The sequence below is a fragment of the Plecotus auritus genome (assembly GCF_963455305.1).
Source record: "Plecotus auritus genome assembly, chromosome: 6".
NCBI classification, from domain to species: Eukaryota; Metazoa; Chordata; class Mammalia; order Chiroptera; family Vespertilionidae; genus Plecotus; species Plecotus auritus.
In genome coordinates this window covers 154,873,934-154,897,449 of record NC_137773.1, presented here as the reverse complement: position 1 = coordinate 154,897,449, position 23,516 = coordinate 154,873,934, and the positions used below count along the sequence as shown (strand labels likewise).

The window sequence follows — 23,516 nt, the reverse complement described above, 5'->3', positions numbered from 1 at the left end:
CTATTTATTTCATTGACTAATGGGAGCCAAATGTAGTATAGGAGTAAAGATTGTGAGCTCCGGAGTTAAAGAGAATGGGTTCATATCTGGCTTCAACATCTATTAATTGTGTGGCTGTAGACTAATCTCTCTTAAACTCAGTGTTCTCTTTGGTAAAATGAAAATGAAGATAGCGTTGTTGGGAGGATGAAATGATGAGTATACATGAAGCATGAAGAGTAGTTTTTGTTGGCAATATTCATTACTTAGTATATTTTAACTATCCTATCTAATAAAAGAGTAATATGCAAATTGATCATCACACCAAGACACAAGATGGCCGCCCCCATGTGGTCAAAGATGGCTGCCACAAGATGGCCACCAAAGAAGGCTTGCAGGGGAGGGCAGTTGGGGTGACCAGTCCAGCAGAGGAGGACAGTTGGGGGGGGACCCAGGCCTGCAGGGAAGGGCAGTTGCGGGGGACCAGGCCTGCAGGGGAGGGCAGTTGGGGGAAACCAGGCCTGCAGGGGAGGGCAGTTGGGGGGGACCAGGCCTGCAGGGGAGGGCAGTTGGGGGGGATCAGGCCTGCAGGGGAGGGCAGTTGGGGGTGCCAGTCCTGCAGGGGAGAGCAGTTTTGGGGGACCAGGCCTGCAGGGGAGGGCAGTTGGCGGGGGGGACAAGGCCTGCAGGGGAGGACAGTTGGGGGGGACCAGGCCTACAGGGGTGGGCAGTTGGGGGGGGACCAGGCCAGCAGGGGAGAGCTGTTGGGAGCCATCTGTCCTGGATTGTGAGAGGGATGTCCGACCGCCCATTTAGACCTGATACCCCTGGGATCGGGCCTAAACGGGCCGTTGGACATCCCTCAAGGGGTCCCAGATTGGAGAGGGTGCAGGCTGGGCTGAGGGACACTCCCCGCCCCCCCCCCCCCCGCCCCCCCGTGCACAAATTTCATGCACCGGGCCTCTAGTAATTAATAATGCTTTTTGACTGACCCCCTTAGGCATTTGAGTTGATGATCCTCACTTTCTAGTAAAGGACTTCAGCAGAATTTCTCAGATTCTGTTTTATAATATAACTAATCATCTATATTTTGGTATTCTGTACTAGATTATATTCCCCAGATTCATTCTGTATAGTATTAAATATAAAAAATGCAACTGAGTAAATTTGAAAATCAGTTTTATTCAATGATTCATGAGTTAGGCAGCATCCTATCGAGCAAACAGAGAGGAGCTCCAAGTGGCTGTACACAATGGAAGGATTCTATAGGCAGAATGGGGAAAAGAGTAGATTGTTTCATATTTCATTAACCTGCCTATGGGGATGGAAAGGGATTACCTCACTAGTGCTGACCAGGTAATTCCAGGTTGATTGGTTCAAGGTTACATTCCTGGGAGAAGCTAAAACTGCGATTAGGTTAAATATTAAGTCTTGCTTTGCCGATGTGGGGTTTAGTGACTCCATTTTTGCCTACTGTTTCTTTTTTAGCAATAATAAGTATTCAATATATGCTAATTGAATTGCACATAAGCAAATACTGACAACTAACTTATTTCTGGATTTAGGATTTACAGCTTTAGAAATTCTTACTAAATGTTAGAGACAAAAGTTTTCTGCTTTTCCCAGTATTGGTTTTACCTAATCCTCTCCTTCTGTTAGTATAGCTTGAAAGTTCAAAAATAATTTAATTTCAAAAATCTTTGTGTAGATGGGAATTATTATTGACATAAGAATTTAGGAGGGGTGCCATGACTGGTTTGGCTCTGTGGCTAGAGCATCAGCCTGCGGACTGAGAAGTCCCAGGTTCGATTCCGGTCAAGGGCATGTACCTTGGTTGCAGGCATATCCCCAGTAGGAGGTGTGCAGGAGGCAGCTGGTCGATGTTTCTCTCTCATCAATGTTTCTAACTCTCTATCCCTCTCCCTTACTCTCTGTAAAAAATCAATAAAATATATTTAAAAAAAAGAATTAACGAGGGAGATGTTCAAAACTATAAAAGAAAATATAGGTGGTTATTTATATAATCTTACCTTTGTAAGCATATTACTAGAGACAGAAACCATAAAGGAGATATAGGTATTTTGGGTGCATAAAAATAAAAAGAATTACTTATGTCATAAAAATGCTTCATAATTTGAAGACAAACGTTGTCTGAGAAAAAATACGTGTATCCTATGAAAAAGGTTTAATATCCTTAATACTTAAAGCTTGCTGACAAATCATGAAGCCAATTATAATAATAAACTCCATCTACACAGGCAATAAACAAATGTCAGAGAAGACAGATGAAGTCTTCAGTAATCTCACTAGTTACCAAACAAATGCAATATAAAATTTGACTGTTGCACTAGTCCCCACCCTTACGCCCCCCCAAAAAAAACCGAACAAACCACAAAAACACCACACGCGCGCACACACAAAAAACATAGGAATTACCCATTCCCATTGTTAATGAAGATCCACGGGAAATGAATTATTGTGCACAAATATTTCTAGAGCAAAATTTGGCAAAAACTTACCACAAAATCTTATTTTTAAAATACATATGTTTTGGTTCAGCAGTTACACTTATAAGAATTTATACTAAGATAATAATCATGGATATCACTCAGATATTACTAAAAGGTATTTATCATGAGGTTTATAATGTTGAATAACTGAAAGCATCCTAATTGTTTACTAATAAGGAATTGGTAACTTTAAATTGTTATTGCTGTATAATGGAATAGTAGGGATGCATTACAAGTGATAATACAGATTTTTAATGGAAAGGAAAACACAATAATTCATATAATCAGTATGTTTAGCATGATGGATCATATTAAAAGTATACACATATATATATGTGTGTGTGTGTGTATATGTATATACACACACACACACACACTAGAGGCCTGGTGCACGAATTCATGCATGGGTGGGGTCCCTCTGGGTAGCCTGCGGGGACTGGGCCGAAACCCACAGACCAACGCAGCCTGCAGCTCCTACCTGCCACTCCTGCTCATCCTGGCCCCACTGCACTTGCTGCAAATTTGCGCCCGCTGCCACAGCAGTGCTCACCAGCCATGAGCCCTGCATCTGGTGCCCTCCCGAGGGGAGTGGCCTGCGGGATTGGGCTAAAACCAGCTCTCCGACATCCCCCAAGGGGTCTCAGATTGCAAGAGGGCACAGGCCAGGCCAAGGGACCCCACCGGTGCATGATCAGGGCCAGGGAGGAATCACAGGAGGGTTCCCGGGCATGTCCAGCCCCATCTCCTCCAATCCTGATCTGGGCCAATCAGGGCCGGCTGACCAGGGAGGGACGTGGGAGGTTGGCCACCCAGGGAGGGACCGCGGGAGGGCTCCAGGGCATGTCTGGCCCATCTTGCTCAGTCCCAATCGGCTGGACCCCAGCAGCAAGCTAACCTACTGGTCAGAGCGTCTGGCCCCTGGTGGTCAGTGCACATCATAACGACTGGTTGATTGGTCGAGTATCTGCCCCCTGGTGGTCAGTGCACATCATTGCAAGCGGTTGAGAGGCCTTAGTATATCATTAGCATATTACGCTTTGATTGGTTGAACAGTCAACCTGTCACCGGACGACCAGACACTTAGCATATTAAGCTTTTATTATATAAGATACATATATATATATATATATATATATATATATATATATATACACACGTGTGTGTGTGTGTGTGTGTGTGTGTGTGTGTGTGTGTGTATTTTAATGCCCAGAAGAAAGGCAGGAAGGATATGTAAAATGAACTGAAATGGTAACAGCAGTAAAATACAATTATGAATGATTACAGTTTGCTATATTTTCTATATTATGAAAGTTTCTATTGTAAATGTGTATTATTTTGGCAGTGAAACAAAAGGATGTTACAAATGTGATGATAATTTAACTTACAGTTCAACTTTTTGTGCAGTTTATTGACAATGTGATAGAGCATTGAGACAAAGGTTACCAATGAAGGTCAGATTTCGGAAAAATTATTGACATGGAAATTTAGTGCCACTTTTTCAACTCTGCATACGCTACCAATGTGTAGAAACATTCCCTGGAGCCTGTAGAAGACTTGTTAATGTCTGTAATGCTCATTTAATCATTTAGTCTTGTATTTATTCCCAATCATAGCAGAAAGAAAACATATTTATCATTTTTCCTATATTTTCCATCTCCCAGGTAGTCACTTTTGCTGACACCATCTGGTTTTCACAATGTATCATTCCTTGTCTGAAACTAGACATCCTCTGCAGCCAGAAGAACAAGAAGTGGGCATTGACCCCTTGTCTAGCTACTCAAACAGGACTGGAGGTAAGTTCTGTATATGGATACATTCTGTGGTTACTGGGAAACCTAGCAGAGAGCCTTCAGTTAGCTCTGCATGCCTTATGTGTGGAATTCTGTGGATGAAACCAAGCAGGGCAACTCTGCATAGGTATAGAGCACTGACAGGAATGAATACCACAAAATGTCTACTTTCAATTATAGACAAAAACAGACAAATGTTTAATGCACTGCCATTTGTTTTTTAAAAACCATAAACTTAATTACTTTATTACTAGAGGCCCAATGCACGAAATTCGTGCAAGAGTAGGTCTTTCTTCCCCCGGCTGCCGGCACCAGCTTCCCTCTGGCACCTGGGACCTGGGCTTCCCTCCAGCACCTGAGACTCAGGCTTCCTTCTGGCCGCTGGCAGGCACCCAGGACCTGGGCTTCCCTCTGGCTGCTGGCAGGCACCTGGGACCCGGGCTTTCCTTGCAGCCCCGGCTTTGTCTGGAAGGTGGTCCAGAAGAATGTCTGGTTTAATTAGCATATTACACTTTTATTATTATAGACTAGAGGCCTGGTGCACAAAATTCGTGTACGGGGAGGGGGGGGGGCGGGTTCCCTCAGCTCAGCCTGCACACTTTCCAATCTGGGACCCCTTGAGGGATGTCCGACTGCCGGGTTGCACCTAACTGCCCCACCCCTGCTGGCCTGGTCGCCCCCAACTGCCCACCCGGCTGGCCTGGTCACCCGCAACTGCCTCCTCCCCCACACCCTGCTGGCCTGGTCGCCCCACGCAGCTTGCTGTTCAGTTGTTTGGTCGTCCCTCATTAACCCCCATGCCAGCCGGGTCATAGGCAGTCCTCTTGTGAAGGTGTGAGGGTCAATTTGCATAATACCTCTTTATTATATAGGACTAGAGGCCCAGTGCACAAAATTTGTGCATGGGGGAGGGGGGTGTCCCTCAGCCCAGCCTGCACCCTCTCCAATCTGGGACCCCTCGAGGGATGTCCGACTGCCCGTTTAAGCCCAATCCCAGTGGTTCATCCCTCTCACAATCCAGGACTGCTGGCTCCCAACTGCTCGACTGCCTGCCTTCCTGATTGACCCTAACCGCTTCTGCCTACCAGCCTGATCACCCCCTAACCACTCCCCTGCCAGCCTGTTTGCCCCTAACTGCCCTCCCCTGCAGGCCTGGTCACCCCCAACTTCCCTCCTCTGTCAGCTTGGTCACCCCTAACTGCCCTCCCATGCAGGCTTGATCGCCCCCAACTGCCCTCCCTTGCAGGCCTGGTCCCTCCCAACTGCCCTACCCTGCTGGCCTGAATGCCCACAACTGCCTTCCCTTGCAGGCCTGGTCCCTCCCAACTGCCCTCCCTTGCTGGCCATCTTGTGGTGGCCATCTTGTGTCCACATGGGGGCAGAATCTTTGACTACATGGGAGCAGCCATCTTGTGTGTTGGAGTGATGCTCAATCTGCATATTACTCTTTTATTAGATAGGATAGAGGCCTGGTGCACAGGTGGGGGCCAGCTGGTTTGCCCTGAAGGGTGTCCCGGATCAGGGTGGGTGTTCCCTTGGGGCATGAGGTGGCCTGGGCGAGGGGCCTGTGGTGGTTTGCAGGCCTGCCACGCCCCCTGGCGACCCAAGTGGAGGCCCTGGTATCTGGGGTTTATTTATCTTCTACAATTGAAACTTTGTAGCCTGGTGCGGAGCCAAGCCTTCTGCTTGCTCCATTGCGGCAGCCATTTTCTTTTGGATTTATGTATCTTCTATAACTGAAACTTTGTAGCCTTAAGCAGAGGCCTGGGCCGGCCAGGGTGTGCGGAAAGCTTGGCTTCCTCCATCGCCGGGGCAACCCTAGCCTCCTGCTCTTTCCAGCTCGGTGGCTGCCACCATTTCTGTTTGGTTTTATGTATCTTCTATCATTGAAACTTTGTAGCCTTGAGTGGAGGCCTAGGCCGGCAAGGGCAGGCGGAAAGCTTGGCTTCCTCCATTGCCAGGGAAACCCAAGCCTCCCTCCTGCTCTCTGTGGCGGTAGCCATCTTGGTTGGGTTTATTTGCATATTCACTCCTGATTGGCCAGTGGGCGTGGCCGGTGGTCGTGGCTGGTGGGTGTAGCGGAGTGATGGTTAATTTGCATATTACTGTTTTATTAGATAGGATGGCCAGCAGGGGAGGGCAGTTGGGAGGGACTAGGCCTACAAGGGAGGGCAGTTGTAGGCGACCAGGTCTGCAGGGAAAGGCAGTTGGGAGGGACCCAGGCCTTCAGGGGAGGGCAGTTAGGGGTGACCAGGCTTGAGGAGGGCAGTTTTGGCGGGACCCAGGCCTGCAGGGGAGAGCAGTTGGGGGGGACAAGGCCTGCAGTGGAGGGCAGTTAGGGGTGACCAGGCCTACAGGGGAGGGCAGTTAGGGGCAAACAGGCTGGCAGGGGAGCAGTTAGGCATCAATCAGGCTGGCAGGGGAGTGGTTAGGGCAGCCGTGGGCAAACTACGGCCCGCGGGCCGGATCCGGCTGTTCTATCTGGTTCTCTTGCTCTCCCCTCCGCTCCTTTACTTTGAATTTATATTAGTTCACACAAACACTCCATCCATGCTTTTGTTCCGGCCCTCCAGTCCAGTTTAAGAACCCATTGTGGCCCTCAAGTCAAAAAGTTTGCCCACCCCTGGGTTAGGGGTTGATCAGGCTGGCAGGCAGAAGCGGTTAGGGGCAATTAGGAAGGCAGGCAGGCAAGCAGTTGGGAGCCAGCAGTCCTGGATTGTGAGAGGGATGTCCGACTGCCCGTTTAGGCTCGATCCCAGGGATCGAGCCTAAACGGGCAGTCGGACATCCCTCGAAGGGTCCCAGATTAGAGAGGGTGCAGGCTGGGCTGAGGGACACACACCCCTGTGCATGAATTTCATGCACTGGCCTCCAGTATAGGATAAGGATGTTGAAATGGAAAATGACTTTGTCAAACTTCTTTTAAAGGAGTATAAGCATTTTGGTGTTGACTTTGCAAATTTTTTTCCCTCCAGCAAGATGAGATTACTCCAGAATAAAAGACTTGCCTGATTCTCTTTTTAAAAAATAATTGAAATTTATGTTGTACTTTTACAGATCTATGCATTTAAATTGTTAAAAGATAGATTATTAAAAAGTAAACTATATTCAGGGCCAACCCCGTACAAATTTGTTGAACGTGTATATATTAGAACTCTGTATTTTTTTTTAGTATTAGTAATAATATGGTGTATTAGAAGGAAATGAATTTGTGAGAACTTTTGAAACCTTATCCTTATTTTTGAATGATTCACTAAGTGATAAAGTTGACTTATTGACTAAGAAAACTCCTTGTAATATTTCATTCATGAAATACACATATCAGGATTGTGAAATCTATTTTAAAAATCATAATTAGTCAATTTACATGTGTTTTATATACTTCAAATACAATTTTTTTTTCTATATTGGTATGAAGATCTGCCATTAACTCATATTTTGGGAATTTTAAAAATAATTGATTCCTTAAATTGGCTATTTCAAGCTCTTGACTTTATGGAGTATGTTATTGAAAAGAGTATACTTTGCCATACAATGTATTTTATTTTATATTTGCTTTTATTTAAAAGGGCTCAAAAAGACTGCTCTTTAACGTTTTGAAATATAAAAAATAATGAAATAATTATTGTCCCATTTTAGTTTCAGCATTTTAAATATTTCAGTGGTAAAAATACTGCCTTCTCTAGTGATGTATTTTTTTAAATGCAATACCTGCAAGAATCACTTATAATTAAGTCCAATTATTTTGTAAACCCTTATATCAGTGGATATTATGAAAGTGAATATGTATTTGGGTTAGACATATTTAAAATAGTTTCACCAAAATTTTCTGGCTAAAATGTTTATTTTAAAGCATAGAATTTTGTGTTGTGTTTTTTAAGTGCATATTTTTCTTTGGTCTAGTTTATTAAATATGGAGGCTTATCTTAAAAAAAGTAGTTAAAAAACATTTTAAATTAATTTTATCCTTTATTGTTGCAGGAATGAGTAGTTACCTTTACTGAAAAGGCTTTTCGTTTATATCCTAGCCTAACATTTCTATGACATACAAAGTTATTAGGACTGAATTGATGTTTAAAAGTGCCATTAATTCATTTACCCCAAATGTTCATTAACAATGTAAATGTATGCTGATGTTCTATGAGACAAGGAAGTGACTAATGACTCTTCCAACTAACAACACTTAAAATGAATAGAAACTTTAGATAGCTAATCTTGAAGTAATCAAGACCCTCATTCAACTTGGCATCTCTGTATGCTCTAAAACAGCTGTCAACTGTTAAAAATATATACAAAACACACATACGCACACACACACATGCAGAAAGAAAGATATGTAAATATCTAGTTCTTCAAAGCCATAAAGGTTACTAACCATAGTGGGTTTTGCACATTGTATATGTAAATATTTTATATAAAGCATCTATTTAATCTTTTTAGATTTCCCTTTTGCAGAAAACGTGTGTAGTATTTTAATGGAATTGTCACATTTACTTTAAAAATCATCACCTTTCTAGTATGTTTGTTTATTTGAATATATATCTTTCATGGTCTTCTCCATGTATTTGAAGCCTTTTGTACATTTTTCCCACAAGGGAATTTGTGGGTGATTCATTTTCTAAGTAGTCAAACATTGGACTTTAATTAGTGGTTTTCCTGTGTAGGATTGATTTTTTTTTTCTTAATTCCTGTTATAGGTTCCACAAGTAAGTAAATCTTTAATTTCTCAAATCTGAGTTTAAACATTTATAAAGAAACAGTACATTACTGAATTGAATGATTTTGAGTATTCTGGAAAGAATTATCAAAAATAGCCACATAATAGGAATGATAGAGAGAAAACTGCATTTCATTGGTTTATTTCATGGGTGGTTGAGGAAAGTGGGCGAGGTCAGAAAAAAGAACTTTTGGATATATACATGCAAAATCTTAGGGCATATATTCCACATGAATTAAACTTTTAACTGCTTGAATTGCCTTTTCAAATAGAGAATAGCATAGCAAGTATGACATTTTATCTGTGACCTATTAAAGTTGTTTATATACATGAATTAAATTCCCAGGTCTTTGAACAAAGGGTATTAATTAGTAATTGACAAGTTACCTGTAATTCAATTGAAACCATAAAAAAGCAAACTATTTGTTTAACTATTAATGATTATTCATTCTTAGCATCTAACTTATAGAGACCAATTAAATAAAAAAAGTAATACTTTTATTTTAAACTGAAAACAGCAGTATCAAGACTTAGGGAAACCCTGGAATGACTAGTTGCTTTCACAAGCTTATAAGAGATTGTTGCTCATGATGAAAGAATATTTTCCTCTATTAGGTCTCTTTTGAGAATAGCATTTTGTTACATATTGCCAGTATTTTTAGCTTCAATTTTATATGACTTCTTACTTACAGCTTTTATAGTATTTAGATAATTACTACTTAATGTAATGCCCTTTTATATAATATCTGTTTCAAAGCTTTCTTTCTATCTTCATGTATAAAATATTTAGTAGCCTACTTTAAAAAATCTAAGTTGTTCTGAATATCCTGCCTACTCCATTTTTTGCCTCTGGTAATTTTGTTTTTGTCCCAAATCTTCCTTTCTTTTTGTTATAATATAGTTTTAGAACTATAAGAGAATGCCTGGCTTTATTGCTGAATAAATTGGTAATAATTAAAATAGTTCATTGAAGTTGATATATTAAAACTTTTCTATTATGATCTTTAGTATTGCTTTCCACTTAGTAGAAATGGATTTAGATTTGAGTAAAAGATATATTTGTTCTTCTGAAGATACCCGGCCAAAGTATAGGATGCTACCTGAATCATTTTACTCACCTTAAACTCTGCCCTTGGTCTAATTGGCCTGAGTTATCTTGGGGGTGGGGCAATGTCCCTTTCCTGAACAGCTATTCAGTAGTTTTCCATTGACTAATAATAAAATTCATACTCTTGATCATGACATTTATGGCTGTCTTGCTAAAGATTCATGAAAGAAGACGCTTCCACTGAACAGTCATTGTGACTATGACCAACATGGTGCTTTCTGTAATCTCCCAAGAATTTGTTGTCTTCAGTATATACTCCATATCCTAATATATAAAAAGCCAGAGGCAATCACGACCGAAACAACTGGACTGATGACTGAACAGCAGGCTGCGTGGGGCAACCAGGCCAACAGAGGGGGGCAGTTGGGGGCAACCAGGCTGGCAGGGGTCAATTGGGGGTGACCAGGCCAGCAGGGGGGCAGTTAGGGGCGACCAGGCCGGCAGAGGGGGGCAGTTAGGGGCAACCAGGCTGGTAGGGGTGGAAGTTGGGGGCAACCAGGCCGGCAGGAAGAGGCAGGGATGATCAGGCTGGCAGGGAGGGCAGTTAGGGGCAATCAGACAGGTAAGCAGTTAGGAGCCAGCGGTCCCAGATTTTGAGAGGGATGTATGACTGCTGGTTTAGGCCCGATCCCTGGGATTGGGCCTAAACTGGCAGTCAGACATACCCCGAGGGGTCCTGGATTGGAAAGGGTGCAGGCTGGGCTGAGGGGACCCACCTCCTCTCCCCCGTGTACCCTCCCTCCCCCATGTACAAATTTCATGCACTGAACCTCTAGTTTAAAATAAATCAATTGTGTTGTCCATACAAAAGTTATGGTAGTACTTGAAAAAGTTAAAATCAATGGAAGAGGAGTCTTGGGGTCTTGGAAATTCAGAGAAGATGCAGTCTAGAGGCAAGATGGAGCTATTTGTAGACAGAGAGTGTGTCATTATTTTCATTGTAATAATAGGAGGGAAGGGAAAAAGGTGTTTACATACAGTGAATTCATTCATTCAGTGGCATATCACTGAGTTCAATGAAATATCACTGATGCTTTCATCTCTTTTTTGATAAATTAGGGGGAGATAATTTGCTGAAAGTGATTTGTAAAGATTGACAAAGGTTAGATTGCGTTGATAAAGAATACATAACCTTGGGAACCAAGTTTAGATTAGACATCCTAATTTATAGGTGATACAACCTTATAAATTTGGATGATTATTTTCCAACAGAATTCAGCACCTATGATTTAGCCACAAAGTGAAGCAGGCAGGGGTTTTGTCAGGAGAGTAGACCAAAAGGCAAGGAAGTTGGTGGTGGAAGAATTCATTGATGTCTTGAGAATACAAGGCAGTTTGCTGTCATGCAGTGGCATTCTAAGAGGGCAGAGAAGAAAGTTTTGGAAGGGATGAAGTCAGAGAAGATGAAGTATAGAGTAGTATAGTGATGGGAGTTATGGAGGGGATATGGGAACAGTATATAACTGTTTGATAAATACATTAATTCAATGGAATATTGTTTAGTGGTAGCCAATAAACCAGCTCAACACCTTCATTAGTTCTGTGTAATGATTTTCATCTACTTATATTGGGATAGGTTTGAAGTCTTTTTATTTTAAATACTTTATTTTTTGAGAGCAGATTTAGGTTCACAGCCAGATTAAGAAGAAGGTACAGATTTCCCATATACCCTCTGCCCCTACATGTGCATAGCCTCCCCCATTATCAATTTCCCCCACCAGAGTGGTTCATTTGTTAGAATTGATGAACTTACATTGACACATCATAATCACTCAAAAGTCCATAGTTTACATTAGGGTTTACTCTTCTGTCAGGATGCATTGATTATTAAAAGTATCCTACAGGATATTTTCACAAAATTCTCTGTGCTCTGCCTATTTGTCTTCTTTCCCCTCTCCTCATTCTTCTATCCCTGGTAACCACTGATCTTTTTACTATCTGCATAGTTTTGCAAAAAGAATTTTTTAATAAAAAATCTCTCTATGTATCAAGAAAAAAGGCAGTTTAAATTGATGAAAAATTCTAAGCAAGGCTATAAAATCACTAAGGAAAATAGGAGCTTTGTTGAAGATAAAGATTGTAAAATAAATGAGAGAGTAACTTAGAAGTTCTTAAATAACAGTAGCAAGGATTTAAAAAAGGATGGTTTTTAAAATGTCCCCTTAAAAACAGATTTTAAGTGGTATGACAGTAAGTAGAAGTGAAATCAGAGAGCAATCAACAAGCCATGCCCAATTCCTCTAAATTAAACTGTTCAAAAGAAAGTTGGAAATGAGAGGCTTAAATTTGAAAGGCCATGAGTTAGAGATCTGAGTCATTCTCCAGATGTCAGTTCAAAGTATAAGATAGATAAGAAATCCAAAGAAAGAGGCAGGAGAGAGCTGAGGATTGATTTGTAGGAATTTTCCATGATTAGAAATTGAGTAGAGGGAGCAGTATTTTGATAATATTGTAGGAATAGTGAAAATAGGGGAAAGATGGAGGAGGCCAAAGTTATAGAAGCTACAGTTATGAGAGCTTCCTGTGCTTCAAGGATTGCATAAGTTAACGAGTATAAAAGGAGAAAATCTATGATTTGGTGATTGGAAGAGTATTGATGATCTATAATGTGGTTAAGCCATTTTCAAAATACTTCTAACTCACTTGAGAGGATGGAATTGAACTCAAAATCTGATTCAGAGTTAACAGAAAAAGATAGTGGATAAATATCCATGATAAATATTTAACTGATGAGGAAGGTTAATTTACTCTTTAATATAAGATTTGGATGAAGCTTTGAGAATGCATTTTGCCCTAATGATATATGATTAATCTGAGCTCATCATTAATCTGAGCTCATGATTAATAGGAGCAGCAGTATTTTTCATTCTTAACTTGTATTCTATGAAAATTGAAAATAAGTTACCTTAGTTTGCCATCACTAAACATTTCCTATAAGAAGGGTTTACTTGATAATAAAATAGATGTTTTGAAATAAGAAAATTTTTTTCATGTAATACTTGTACGTTACTCTGGAGCTTGACTGTACTGTTCTGTGAGTCCCATATGAGCAATATAGGAAAACACAAGGGAAGAAACATTATGTTAGCAACAAGCTGTTTTAGTTTCACATTTTAGGAAAATCTGAATGTTTTAAGTGGAAGAAATTAAGAAGCAAGTAAATCATAAAATTATAATATCTTAAGTTATTTACTTTAAATGGTCATTTTCTTTTATTACATCTCCAATATTAAAAATATAATTTTCTTGAGTCATTGGAAATGATCTGATATTCTACCATTTAGTAATTACTATATTCCTATAAATTATAGTGATTATTTGTCTTTTTTCAACTTACAAATCTATTTGGTTTTAGTAAGAAAAAACACCCACTAGCCTTGATTTATCAACAAATAGTGAGAATTTACTTTTACTTAAGTCATGTATAAGGCAATGTGTGAGCCAAATAATCATTTATATTATGGGAATATGTGTATGTAAATAATAATTCTTCTACTTTATTTTCCCCCTTCTTTCTTCTCCCAAATATAGAAAAATTTAATGCAATTGGCATCCTAGCATATTTGCTTAGTGACAATTTTAATAGACTATGACTGATTTTGACCAAACTTGGAACAAATAATACTATCAATTTAAATCTTTAATCAGACTTGTGAATAGATCTGTTTTATTGAACTTAAAGATTTTCAATCTTGGCATGATGGTTAAGAAATTTCAGTGATACTCAATAAATGAATAGAGATTATAGAGGCATATATATTTTGTCACATTTGATAAGGCCTCAGGCGACAAAAGCGGATGTTCATTCATTCATTCAAAAATATTTATTGATCATCTAGTATCTGGGTTACACTATTAAATACACCAAGTGCTTTCTTTCAGTAGAACTCATATTTTAGCATGAGGTAGTAAAAAATGAAAAAGCATGGAAATAAAAACTATGAGAGTTATAAATACTAGTCAAAAATTAACATAGGGTAATATTACCCTGAGTGACTGAGTGAAATCTCTCTGTGTAGGTGCTATGTCAGCTAGATATGAATGATACTGGAGAAGGAGCAAAGCATGCACAGATGTTGAGAGGGAGAAAGAGAGACAGGCAGACAGAGACAGAGAGATGGAAAGAAGGAAACACAAAAGGAAAGAGTTCATATAAAGGAAACACCTAGGCTTGTCATATTTGAAGAACTGAAGGAAGTCATTGTGGGTGAGGCACTATGAGTGACAGGACTTGGCACAGAATGGTCCTGGTAGGCCAAGGCCAGATTATGAGGTTTTGTAAATCAGGCTGAGGAGTATAGCTTTTATTATAAAGACAGACTTAACAGTTTGTATTGTTAATCTCTGTTGAATTGATAGTTTCTTCTCAGAATGAGGGTCATAACTTTTAAATATACTGTATATCCTTATGTACTGATACTAGGCATCTAATAAGTAGTGCCTGGTTTACTCTGAGTTGTAGTATTTAAAAATTTTATTTTCATGTTGCAGTTCTCTACACCAGTTTCCTCATTCTCAACATCTTAACTCTTTATAATGGTGAACTAGTTTCTGTTTAATCTGAGATAAAAAGATGCCCTAAAATTATCCATTTATCTAAGGCTCAGTTACTGTGTATGGTCTGTTTGTACCATGCAACCCATATTAAAATAGTAATAGTAAATAGTGAGATCTTTTCTGTTTGACCCATTGTGTGTGCATATGTGTGAGACTTTTGGTGGGGGACATATAATCATTTTCCCTTTGCTGATGTAATGGAAAATTTGTTTCTCCAGGACATATTAGAACAATGTATTTAATGCTCTTCAATTTAATTTGCTAGTATCACAATTAATACAATTAAGGTCACTTGAAATGAAACTATTAACAAATAGAGTAATTTACTTTAACAATGTCAATGTGTTCTCACAATTACATTTGCTTAATGAGTGTACAAGCTATTATTTAATGGCATACTTCATATAGAAAAATGTAATAATGCATTCTTGGCTCCTTATAACAGAAAGAGAGAAACTTTTAATGGACTAAGTGATTTTGTGGAAGAGTTGCTATAGATATAAAGTGATAGAGAACAAAAAGTACAAAGCCGGAAAGCTAAGCCTGTAAGAATGTAAATAAAACAAATACTTCACTTGATATTTAGCAATACATGTCCTGGTTATCATTGTATAGTGAGTATTGGAAACTTTTAATGGTAATTAGGGAAGGGAACATATCTCAAAAATTTTAAGTGTTTAATTTTATCTGCTTTTTTTTTACTTAATAATGCAATAGTATTTTAATTTTTAAAAATCATCCTAATTGAGGGGAACTGAATGGTGTGGAATAAAAAAGAGGTAGAAAGCAAAAAGATTTGGATTCTCACAATGGCTTTTTAGAAATATTTTAATATGTATAGATCTTACCTAAGAATTCACGCTAATAGCTAGTGAAAGAGCTCTTTTACCCTCTGTTGAGATCAGAAGACCCAGGGAGGAATAAATGGTTACATTTCTGTTTCTATATGAGGAAGGAGGTGACTTGTCCACAAAACCATAATTAATAAGATCTGCTGTTCTCTATAAACATGTGAGCAAAATTTACTATCATGTAATCAAGTGGAGATTTATGTGGAAGAGAGATAAATGCAATCTAGATAATTCAATACTCTAAAAATTATTTTGATAATTTTTGGCTTAATTTGATTGATTGATTTCAGTTTATATTGCTTGCATCCTCTTCTCTTTTTTCCCCTTTGGTTAATGATAAAAATTCATAAAGTTACCAGTAAAAAAAAGCAGGCACAAGAATAATTAGGTAATAAATATTTAAACGTAAAGTAGAAAAAACTTAAAGAATCCGCAGACTTTGAAATATTAACTATATCTCTCATTTCTAGAAAAGAGGTTCATAGGAGTGTATTTAGTTTTTCAAAACTTCTATATGATTTGCAACAACTCTTCCACCAGCTTTCATTGTGTATCCCAAATTCTGATTCATTCTCCCAGGTTGTTCATAGATTAGATGAGTCAGAATTGGATAATTTACTTAAAGAACAATCTATTTTGTAATGGTAGAAAACTAGTTGAGGTAATTATTTAAATAGCATTTTGAATATTTAAATACATCAACTACTACTTGAGGTAGTTACTACCTATCCTATATAATAAAAGCCTAGTATGCTAAGTGTCCAGTTGTCCAGTCAGCCATTCAACCAATCAAAGTGTAATATGCTAATGATATGCTCAACTGCTTGCTATGATGTGCACTGACCACCAGGAGGCAGACAGTTGGCTAGTCAACCAGTCGCTATGGCATGCACTGACCACCAGGGGGCAGACACTCCAACTGGTAGGTTAGCTTGCTGCTGGCGTCTGGCCAATTGAGACTGAGCGAGTCAGACCGGACATGCCCTGGAGCCCTCCCGTGTCCCTCCCTGGCCCCGATCTTGCACAGGTGGGGTCTCTTGGCCTGGCCTGAGCCCTCTCGCAATCTGGGACCCCTCAGGGGATGTCGGAGAGCCGGTTTCAGCCCGATCCTGGAAGGCTGGCCGAGGGACCCCACTGGTGCACAAATTCCTCTAGTACTGTACTAATCAGTTCTCATTTGGCCCTGATTTGATTTTCATTATATCTGGTCTCTCAATCCTATCTTGAATTTTAAGATGATTTTACTATAGACTCCTTAGCCTGTCTTGGAGAAATTTGGAACAACAACCAGAATCTGATTATTTAAAAATTTGATCTTTAAAATGTAATAGATTTTAAAAAGACATTGATTTGTTATATCAGAGAAGGTCAAATGTAAGAAGTAAACTGCTTTCTTCCAAATCTTGCATATATGTGGTCTTCATTCTTAGTTCTCTTTCTATCTGGAGAGTAAGAAATCGCTGAAAACTTTTTGAAAGAACATAATATGCCCTTAAAGTGTTTAATCTATGTCAGGTCTGAGGATTGATTCAACTGCATGTCAGTTTTACAGTGTTTCAGAAGCACCTTCCCAAGCCTATAGAGTAGCCTCTGTTTTCTTGGATTAAGTGAAGTTTTAGAGTAAGCTCTAAAAGGCTTTCACACCCTGGTTCTAAGCATTTTTTTACTCACTTTCCAGTGTAACTAGACAGGATTTCACTATTAAAATTTAAGAGCCACTCAGAATAGTCAATACAACATTGAGGGAGAACAATCTTTGGGAGACTGGCACCACCTGACTTAAGAATAAAGAGCCTAGAAATAGACGCATTAGTATATAATAAAAGGGTAATATGGTAGAGTGGACGTCCTTCCAGGTAAAGCCAAGCGGCTGTGAGGGCCAAGGCTCAGGCAGCCATGGGCGGCTGTGAAGGGTTGAAGCTAAGGCCAGCAGTGGCAGCAGCAGCGGGGTAATGGGGTGGTGCCTTCCACTGATCTGCCAGGTCACCTCCCACAGAGGGCGGCCAGACTGGGGGCTGAGGCAGAGGCAGTTAGGGGCGATCAGGTCAGCAGGGGGGCAAGTTAGGGGCAATCAGGCTGGCAGGGGGCAAGTTAGGGTTGATCAAGCTGGCAGGGGGGCATGGTAGGGGTGATCAGGCCAGCAGGGGGGCAAGGTCGGGGCGATCAGGCTAGCAGGCAGAGGGGTTAGGGGCAATCAGGCAGGCAGGCAAAGGGGTTAGGGGCAATCAGGCAGGCAGGCAGGCAGGCGAGCGGTTAGGAGCCAGCGGTCCCGGATTGCGAGAGGGATGTCCGACTACCGGTTTAGACATTCAAACTGGCAGTCAGACATCCCCCAAGGGGTCCCAGATTGGAGAGGGTGCGGGCCAGGCTGAGGAACCCCCCTCCATGTACACATTTCATGCATTGGGCCTCTAGTGTAATTATAGTTAAGTGATCTTGATAAAGGAGCAAATGCAATTCAATGGAGAATGGATAGTATTTTCAACAAACTATGCTGGCACAACTGAATATCCACATGTAAAGAAAAATCTAGATATAGATTTTATACTTTTCACAAAAATTAACTCAAAATAGATCATAGACTAAATGTAAAATACAAAACTATAAAATTCCTAGAAGATGACATAAGAGAGAATATTGGTGACCTTGCATATGGTGATGACATCTTAGTTTTAGTTTCAAAACCATGATTTATGAAAGAAAATTTTGATGAGTTGGACTTCATTAAAATTGAAACCTTTTTTTCTTTGAAAGACATTGTTAGGATAATGAAAGATAAACCACAGACTAGGAGAAAAATCTTTGCAAAACATACCTGATAAAGGACTCTGGTATCTGAAACAAGCAAAGAACTTTTATAATAATAATAAGAAACAGACAACCTTTGGGCAACATATCTGAACAGAAACTTCACCAAGGAAGATATACAGATGACAAATAAGCATAGGAAAAGATGTTCAGCATCATAGGGCATCAGGGAATTGCAAATTAAAATGAAGTACTGCTACACACCTGTTAGAATGACTAAAATCCAAAACACTGACAATTCTAAATGCCAGTGAGGATGTGGAGCAACAGTAACTCTCATTCACTGCTACTGGGAATGCAAAGTGTCACAGTTTCTTTGGAAGACAGTTTGATATTTATTCATTTATTTATTTTTACAAAACAAAGCATACTCTTACCGTGTGACCCAGCAATTGCATTCTTTGGTATTTACCCAAATGAGTTGAAAGTTTATGTCCATACATAAACCTTCACACAGTGTTTGTATCCGCTATATTCATAATTGACAAAACTTGGAAGCAACCAAGGTGTTCTTTAGTAGGTGAATGGATAAACAATCTGTGGTACATGTACACAATGGAGTTATTATTCAGTGATAAAAATAAGCTACTAAGCCACAGAAAGACAAGGTGGAACCTAATATGCACACTGCTAAGTGAAAGAAACCAATTTGAAAAGGCTACATAACACAATCCTATAATATTCTGTAAAAGGCAGACACTGAAAAGATTAGTGGTGGTCTCTAGGGGTGGGGAGGGGAAGGAGGGAAAGGTGAATAGGTGGGGCACAGGGGATCTTTAGGGGGTCTTTATTCTTTATGATATTGTAATGGTGGATATATGTCATTATACATTTGTTAAAACCCATAGAATGTACAACACAAAGGTTAAACCCTAATGTAAATAATGGATTTTAGTTAATAATGTATCACTTTTGATGCATCAATGTACCAATGTACCATACTAACCTAAGTTGTGAATACTAAGCGGAAACTGTATACATGAGGGTCTGGGGTGAGGAGCAGATATATGGGGGGAGGACCCTTTCTGCTCAATTTTTTTATTTAAAAAAAAATATATTTTATTGATTTTTTATAGAGAGGAAGGGAGAGGGATAGAGAGTTAGAAACATCAATGAGAAACATTGATCAGCTGCCTCCTGCACACCCCCTACTGAGGATGTGTCCGCAACCAAGGTACATGCCCTTGACCAGAATGGAACCTGGGACCCCTCAGTCTATACGCTCCACTGAGCCAAACCGGTTAGGGCTGCTCAATTTTTTTAAACCTAAAACATCTCTAAAAAATAAGGTTTGTTAAATTTTTAAAAAGACCTCAGAGTTTCTCTTCCGTTGATTTTTTTACTTCTCCAAGTAAGTGGTGCCATACTTTTTCCTCTCATTCATTATGACACTTTAATGTAGAGCACATGTGTAGTTTATTTGAAATATAAAGAATACTCAGGACTAGGAAATGACAAATTATAAAAAGAAAAAAGTGTGCTGTACTCACTGCTCATGATGACATCTCTCAATTAAGTTAACTCAGACCTTTTTAGTTTATAATAATTCTCTGTCTCACTCCTGAAATAGGTTGAATTCTCTTACAATTGAATCCTGTGCGTAGTCTTTCCCATAACATTACCTATTACCAATCTAATCCTTCATTTAACAGTGTTTTTAAATCATTCTGTCTTCAATTAGTGCATAAAACCCTTTTTTTGTAAAACCCTTGATTTTAGATTGGAAATATTCTCATACTCATTTTTTTCTTTGATTTTCCTGGTTACTTATAATAGACTAGAGGCCTGGTGCATGAAATTGTGCACCGGGGGGAGGGGGGGGCGGCCTCATCCCGGCTTGACCCTCTCACAGTCCAGGAGCCCTCGGGAGATGTCCCACTGACAGCTTGCACCCTCTCACAGTCCAGGAGCCCTCGGGAGATGTCCCACTGACAGCTTGCACCCTCTCACAGTCTGGGAGCCCTCGGGGGTTGTCTAAGCCATCAGTCAGACATCCTTAGCGCTGCATGGAGGCAGAAGAGGCTCCTGCCACCGCCGCTGCGCTCACCAGCCGTGAGCCCAGCTTTTGGCTGTGCAGCACTCCCCCTGTGGGAGAACACTGATGACCAGGAGGCAGCTCCTGCATTGAGTCTCTGCCCTCTGGTGGTCAGTGCACATCATAGTGACCGGTCGTTCTGCTGTTCGGTCTATTTACATATTAGCCTTTTATTATATAGGATTGTAAAGGAGAAGTCTTAGTATATTTCAGAAGCCAATCTGAGGTCAAATTTTATACTTTTTTAGAATTGAGATTGGCAATTTTTTTCTTAAAGGGCCAGATAGTAAATATTTTAGGTTTGTAGACAATGTAGTCTGAAAGCAGTCATAGACAATATTGAAACAAACGCCTATGGATGTGTTTCAGTTAAACATTACCAAATAGGTCAGCCCATTTGGCCCATTGGTTGTAGTTTGTTGACCTCTATTTTAGAATAACCATTACTATGTTATTAAAATAAGTATAGATAATGGAAGTGTGACAGAGAGTAATGGGATGTTCCCTTTTTCCAAGGTTTTCTTTAAATTATAATATCTTAAAAACTAGGCTTTTTTGAGCATTGGGACTACTAAACCAAAAGGTTGCTTTACATGAATTTAGAGGCATCTTGTTAAAAAGACTCTCTTATTATTATGATTTCTTAAATACTAATTTATTTGGATTGCAACTGTGCTAATTGGTATAAAGAAATATACTCATTTTTGTATATTGATCCTGTATTCTGCAACTTTGCTGAATTCATTTATTAGTTTGTGTATGTGTGAATGTGTGTGTGTGTATTCTTTAGTATTTCCTCTATATAAAGATCATGTCAGCTTTTACTAGAGATCATTTCATTTCTTTCTTTTCAACTCAGATGCCTTTTCTTTTACTTGCCTAGTTACTCTGGCTAGAACTTCCAGTATAATGCTGAATATAAATGGTGTCTTAATTGTGATTCAAGGGGGAAAGCTTTCCTTTAGCTGTTTGAACATATTTATGACAATTGGTTTAAAGTCTTTGTCTAGTAAGTATAATGCCTGGGCTTCCTTTGGGACATTTTCTGTTCATCCCCCCCCCCCCCCCCCCGCCCCACCACCCCGGTCAATGAGCCATACTTTTTTGTTTCTTTGCATTTCTCTTAATTTGTTTGTTGCAAACTGGTTAATTTTGACTATTATAGCAACTCTAGATATCATATTCCCCCCTCCCCACGTCCTTGGGGTTTCTTGGTTCTTAATGGGGTTACCAGACAGGTTGAAACTTGTATTACATTTTTTTTTTTTCACAACAAGGTCTATGTAGCTCACTCTGACTTTAGCAACTACTAGGTTACCACAGTGCAGCAGCTTCTTTCTTTATTAATCTTTCCCTTCTTTGTTGTAAGCTTTTCACTAGATTTCAGAGTTGTGCAAAAGTTGATTATTAACAGGGTGGGTATTTTGTGTTTTTTTCTTTGCCAACTTTTAGTTATTTTTGTGGATAGAGCTCTGGAGTTCCCTGCTCTGCCATTTTTTCAGTCACTCCTACAGCTGTATTATGAAGAGGCATTTACAATGACAATTTTTAAAAATCTATCTTTTAAAATAATGAATATAGAGAGAAAGCAGAAAAACTGCCAGTGATGTTTTTAGACATGTACAGAAGAATCACAAACCTAATAATACTTTTTTTTTTTTTTTTAAAAATGTGTTTCTTATTTCAGTACCAGAAGCACTTAGTAAGATCTTCCATTTATTTTGTCTTTATTATTAGAATGTGGTGGGAATGATAGTATTATACTTTAAAATTTCTCAATTTTGATGTTATATACTCTAATATAATTTTCAAATTTTTATGTAAACCATATTTCTATTAAGTAATTTAACATTGTTGTCCAGATTCACTTTGCAAATGTGCAGAATTTAATATGTTATTCTCTTTGATTTTGTTAAAGAAGATTAAGTTGGGCTAATGGGTGCCTCATTCCTCTCCCTCATCCCTGTGGGTCCTGTGAATTCACTCTGGGGAGGTTTGTTTAGCCTCTGGTAGGTTACATACCTGGTGACCTGTTATCCGTTCAGAGTTCTTAGAGTAACAATGATTGTTATCTAAACCAGAAGTGGGAGACTTCTCTTAGCTGTATGGTTTCAGATTAATTTGTTCCTGAAGTTTTAGTTCTTCCAACAACATAGTAAACTTTAAGTTTTATCTTTTAATAAGAGCTTATGATGAAGTTTGTCCCAATTATGACATCAGGAGTGTGACAGGTTTCATACTGAGAAATAGTATTGCACACCACAGTGTGTTGAAAAGCCCTTCTGTTCACATCTTCAAGGATGAAACATGAAATCGTCACAACCTTAATTCCCTTCATGACAGTGGTATTAACCATGACTGACTTTTTATTGCTGTACTTGATTTTCATTCTGTAATTTTCTCCTGTTCAGTTTCTCTTCAGTTCTGGTTTCCTAGTATCAGAGTGTCTTTTTTCCTTAAGTATTGATTAAAAGATCAACATTAGGATAAAAAAAAAAATCATCGTTCTTTTCCTGTCTGAAAACAACTTTTTAAATAGATAAACTTTGAATGATTCACAAGTTAACATTAGGAATGAAAAGGAGACTCGAAATGGGGTTCTTTCGATACTTTGCCAGTTATCTGTAACTAGTGGCCCGGTGCACAAAATTTGTGCACTCTGGGGTGGTCCCCTAGCCTGGCCTGTGCCCTGTCACAGTGCGGGAGCCCCGCGATCCATCGCCCCAAAGAGGTAGGCCCCGCCCACCCATCTGGGGCTCCTCAATGGATTGGCCCAAAAAGGTAGGCCGGAGCCGGGGTCCCACCTCCTCGCCGTGCGAAGCCCAGGGACCCGCCCAGGCCTCGCTGCGCTGAGGCCTCTGCCGGGCCCCGCCCCCGGGCTAGGCTAGACAGAGGCCTCCGGACCCCCAGCGCAGGTGCATGGAGGCCTCCACCGGGCCCCAGGCCTCCTGGTGATGGATTGTGATGGTGTGACACAAGTCCCCAATGCTCCAAGTCCCTGCCCACCCGCACCTGATGTGCACACAGCCTACTGGTCAGTCGTTACGCGTGAGGGCGTCCCAACCATTTGCCTATTACTCTTTTTTTAAAAAAATATATATATATTTTATTGATTTTTTTACAGAGAGGAAGGGAGAGGGATAAAGAGTTCGAAACATCAA

General features: G+C 39.9%; 1 protein-coding gene across 4 annotated transcripts in view; it reads left to right on the top strand.

Annotated features, from left to right (window-relative positions):
* TBC1D5 (TBC1 domain family member 5) overlaps positions 1-23,516 on the top strand; it is a 481,832-nt gene that overhangs the window by 183,272 nt on the left and 275,044 nt on the right. For 3 of the 4 annotated variants that reach the window (XM_080675845.1, XM_080675847.1, XM_080675846.1), the window contains one exon: positions 4,151-4,282. In XM_080675845.1, coding sequence (XP_080531971.1) covers positions 4,186-4,282 — 97 coding nt within the window. In that variant the 5' untranslated portion in view covers positions 4,151-4,185. Of the gene's footprint in view, positions 1-4,148; positions 4,283-23,516 lie in introns of those variants that run through there. The other variant, XM_080675848.1, reaches the window with a different exon arrangement.